Below are 5,156 nucleotides of genomic sequence, written 5' to 3'. Positions count from 1 at the left end.
ATTTCAAATATTATAACAAATCACTTGAGTCATGTGACGAGAATCGCAACCTTCGAATTATTTTGCTTTAGAATGAAACATATAACCACAGACTTGGAAATGAAATGTTACGACCGAAACCTTTCTAACGAAGAAAAAATATTTACACTGAAAAGGTTTTTGCATATTTACAGAATTTTATTGGACAAATTCAGCAGTAATAACAAATCTTTGAAAGTTGAGGTAAGATTACATTTGTCATCAAGCGAGCATATCCATAAATCAAAAATCAATATTCTCATTACATCACATAAATTTAATCATAAATAAATCTTATAAAATTACATTGTACGGATACCATAATACAAAGATGAAGAACTTACAAAGCTATGCCATGCCAGCTGTGCTTAAAACACAATAAAGTAAAAAAAGGCCAAAGAGCTCACAACATGTTATTGTAAAAGCATACCACGAGCAAGCAGGAACTAATAAAAACAGATAGATAAAATAAATATTTAAATAAATGATGACGTTTTTTTTAATTTAATTGTGATTTTATGTTCTACTAATGCTTATTTTTATTCGGCTCATTCTACAAGACGTTTTCGAATGCCGTGGAAACTTCATTGTTACTAATTATCAAAATAACATTTAACTTATACTGACACGTCAGGTTCTTTTTGCTATCCTCTATTATTACTCTTCATCTTAATCAATTCTCTTAACAAATTAATAAAAATATTTCTTTCAGATGTTTATTGCCTTGATTTTTACATTTATCAAAATAATAATGTGTATAGACTTTGGAATTACTCAATATATTTCTAACGTAAGTAGATTTTGAGACGTTCGCTTTTTTTGTCACATTGTCAATTAATATAAAATTTCAAAAGTAACTTAATAACCATTTTTCTTTCAGAAAACTGTATTTCTTAGTTTAAATTTAGCGATCGAAGCATTCATAACTTTAATATTGATGACATCGTCGGCTCTGCTAGGAGAGTTGGTGTTAAATGAATATGATAAAATTAAAGAAACATGTGCAATGATTTTGCTCACCTGTACTGGTAACCATGGTCATAATTTTTGATGATATTTTTCATTGTACCACTTAAACTCGACCATACCATTGTTTCACTGAAACTCGAGGGTCTGGATAGATATACTGATGCAAAGTTTACTTTTTCATTTGTAATCTTCTTTTATTTACAGATGCAAACTATCGCGTAATGATATTTGAAGTTCTTGAATACATTATGGCTCGCCCGCCAAAATACACGATATGGCGTGTATTTCCAATCGATACTAATTTTGTCACAGGGTTTTTAGAGCTATGTATATCATATATTATTATTCTAATGCAATTCAGATATTAAGCAACATTTATTATCATGCATTATTATTTCCATTAATCACCTTAAATTCAGTACCAATATAGTAAACTGAATGATAAAATAAGATAATATGGCAAGACATCAGGGACTGATTTCGATAGGCCGTAAGGTATTAAAAAGGCTTTTTGTAGATCAAAAAAATAATTATATCTAGCCTCAATATATTCCCTTTCGCTGAAGAAATAACTCTGCTTAAAAACGCTAGCTTAAAAGATTCTATATTTGATATTTAAAAAAAAACGAATATAGAATATTCATATTAAATTTACAAAATATTACGATTAAGATTTAATTAATCAACTTTTTAAAGATTTTGTGAATAATATTGAAGGCTGTAGCGGAAAAATATTACTCAGCCATCTTCATTAGCCATCCGTGTTCACATTCGCTGTAACTATTAATAAAAGTATAATTAAAAAGTTTTTTTTTTTTGAACGAATTTCTTTTACGCGGCTTTTAGTAAAGAGAACTGGCAGAAATCGTCACATAACGGAAAAGCGTTATGCCTTCACTAAAGGACTTTTCCTCTCTTTTGATTTATTACTGGCCCTTTATACGGTTGATATGTGAACAAAATTGAAATTAGGTAACAAAACTGATAATAGATAGCGTTATATGTATATACGTATATTATATGTATTGGTTTTACGTTTATGTAAAATTCAAAATAAGAAAAAAATTGAATATAAAAAGCATTTATTCAAGCTTTTAAAAAATACTTAAAACAAGAGAAAAGGAAGTCATGGATAAATGTATAATGCTAAGGAAATATTATGAAATTCAATAATATCGTTATATTTCTAGCGGCAATAACGGATATGTTGTGATGGCACGATCCTTCTTAGTAATAATAATGTCGTATGTTCATAAATGGCAATCCAAGCAATAACAATGATCAATTTTTTTTTTATTTTGCATTTTGATACTTTGCAGAAATTCAAACTATTTTATATAGTAAAAACTGTTTACTTATAAATTAAATAAAGTTGCGAAATGTTTATTAATATAAAATAAATATGTAAATTAAATTTAAACTTCAAATAAACAAGATACTAAAACAGTTACGGACTTTTTCTTGTAAATTAATATTATATTATAATTCTTATTTTGATTAATGCCAATTATATTTGATATTTTAAAGAAAACTGTATTTTTGGAATTTATCATGAATTCCTTTTTTGTTTTTGATTCCCGGTGTTTCGAATATAAAATATTGATCTCTTTGTTCTAAATTAAAACGATAGTTAGGAATGTAAATAATATTTTTGTTTTATAAATGTCTAAAATACGAAATTTATTTTCCAATAGTCATTGGAAAATATTTGACCAATATTCTGATAGACTGTAGACTCTGTTTTGGTTGTGTGAAATTTTGAAACACATTTTTGATTTTATATTTTGCTGTAACAATATTCAAAATAAATTGCATTAGAATTAGTATCATTATTTGAGAGTGAGTAATTGATTTGATTATTGTGTGCAATATGTAAACTTAATTTCATTTGAATTCTGTTAGTCAACTGTAAACAGAGTTAAAATTAAGTTTACTTACATTACTTTTTTATATAATATGCATAGAAAAAATAATCTCGAATTATGTAAAATTTAAGACTTATTTAGCAATAATTTGATTTGTCTGTTATAATAATAATAATTTTATCCTGGGAAATTATTCACAGACAGCCATCTGATCCAAAATTAAGCAAAGCTTGTGCTATGCTATTTGCCGTGGAGTACCGGCTTAGAATAGTACTCCCCCAATCTCATCCCGTGGGTGTCGTAAGAGGCGACTGAGGGACGGGGAAAAGGGGGGATGGGCAGCGGCGTCCCCCCTCCCATAAACATCTTACCCCCCTACTGCGCTCGCCAACACGCCTGCCCAGCGTGGCGAGTATGGGCAAACCCCTCCCTTAATGGCAGATGCGCCCAAAAAAAGGCCCCCAGTTACCGGCAAGCCCGCTAGGCCCGACCAAGGTAGCGGTCGCGGTATCGGCAGGGCAGGGGGTGCTAAGAATCACCGGTTCATGTCAGGCTACCGTATAAAGCGACTGAACATGGCAACGTATAATGGACGCTCGATGAGGCTGGACCATCACCTCGCCGAATTAGAAGTAGAGTTAAGTCATATAAACTGGCATATACTGGGGTTATCTGAAGTCCGAAGACAGGGGGAGGACACGATAACTCTAGAGTCCGGTAACTTACTCTACTTCCGCGAAGGTGATAACCTCTCCCAGGGTGGTGTCGGTTTTCTAGTCAAAAAGGATCTCATTAGCAGTGTGGCGAACGCGACACTTACCAGATCCCTACAACCTATATAACTTATATAAATAAAACATTATATATATAATCATATAATATCTTATATATTTTTCATACATAAAATAATAAATGTAACATAAATACAAATATTACTATAACATATGTACATATAACTATACTATATATACTATAATACTTTATATACTTATATAAATTATATAATAAATACATATTATATATTATAACATATACATGTAATACACAATATAAATATTTACACTTTAAAATCATATAAATAATTAAAATATAATATAATAATTTATGTAATGTCGGAAGGCAGTCGCTGCGCGATCGTATAATAGAAATGTCTATTCTAAGTAAAAATACCGTTTCTTTGAACAAAGAAACGTAAGCGCATCGGCTCAGCAGTCGGCCGCATTCCGCCAGTCAGTCGAATCCTAGATCTCGTACTGAACGCACGTCGCTTCTCGCTTGTAATTTGCAACACGATTTTGCACCTTAAATATTTGTAATAAGTCATACTTCCTTCTTGCATCTAAACTTATCTTCATACTTCGTTCTTCTTATTCTACTCTGTGCTGTGCCTATCTTTGTGTTTATTATTTCTACAAGAAATAAATTAGTAGTGGAAGAAACTTTGTTTTAATCAAACCTCATCTACAACATCAACCACAACTCCGCTACATTGGTGACCCCGCTGAAAACAAAGAAGCTGAAAACGAAGAGCATTAGTTAACCAGCACAAGTAAGGAACACTAGATTATTTGGTGGAATAAAATGGAACCACAAAATGGAGGTAGCTCGAACGTAAATGCCGAGTCACGACGACCATTTACACCTCACGACACGACCGACATATTTCGAGTCGGAGTGCGACCACCACCGTTCTGGGCAGAAGAACCTGCAGTTTGGTTTTCACAACTAGAAGGCAATTTTGTGTTGTCGAGAAACACTGACGACGATACAAAATTTTATTACGTTACTTCGACATTGGAACACCGTTACGCAGTAGAAGTGAAGGATATAATTATTTCTCCACCAAAGACAGGGAAGTACGAACGACTTAAAACTGAATTAATCAAGCGTCTGTCAGCCTCGCGTGAGAAAGAGGTAAAACAATTACTCGTTCACGAAGAGTTAGGAGATCGGAGACCATCTCAATTTCTCCGGCACCTGCAAAGATTGGCAGGTCCATCAGTTCCAGACGATTTTATTAAAACTATTTGGATAAGTCGTCTGCCTACTGCTCTTCAACCAATTATTGTGGCTCAGAAGACTTATGACCTTCAAGCTTTGGCTGACTTAGCCGACAGCTTACATGAATTGGTGCCGTGCACACCTCAAGTCGCTTCAACATCTGCTCCCCAGCCAACCATTGATTCAATGGCGAAACAAATAGATGAGCTCACAAAGCAAGTAAAAGCTCTCTCTGCTCGCAGTCACAGACCAAGATCGAGATCAAGAAGACGACGTAGCCCGACAGTGCAAATGAGATCATAG

At 32.8% G+C, this 5,156-nt stretch overlaps 1 protein-coding gene across 1 annotated transcript; it reads left to right on the top strand.

Annotated features, from left to right (window-relative positions):
- Positions 1 to 4,433: 4,433 nt before the first annotated feature.
- On the top strand, positions 4,434 to 5,156 carry LOC126781894 (uncharacterized). Its single transcript, XM_050507015.1, has one exon. The coding sequence runs from the start codon at positions 4,434 to 4,436 to the stop codon at positions 5,154 to 5,156; it is 723 nt and encodes a 240-aa protein (XP_050362972.1).

This window comes from Nymphalis io, chromosome 4 (assembly GCF_905147045.1).
Source record: "Nymphalis io chromosome 4, ilAglIoxx1.1, whole genome shotgun sequence".
NCBI classification, from domain to species: Eukaryota; Metazoa; Arthropoda; class Insecta; order Lepidoptera; family Nymphalidae; genus Nymphalis; species Nymphalis io.
The sequence above is the reverse complement of the archived record's forward strand: the minus strand, read 5'-3'. Positions and strand labels throughout refer to the sequence as shown.

Bases quoted from the DNA above. Each gene is read 5' to 3' on its own strand.
- LOC126781894 (XM_050507015.1), top strand. From the start codon at position 4,434: ATGGAACCACAAAATGGAGGTAGCTCGAACGTAAATGCCGAGTCACGA.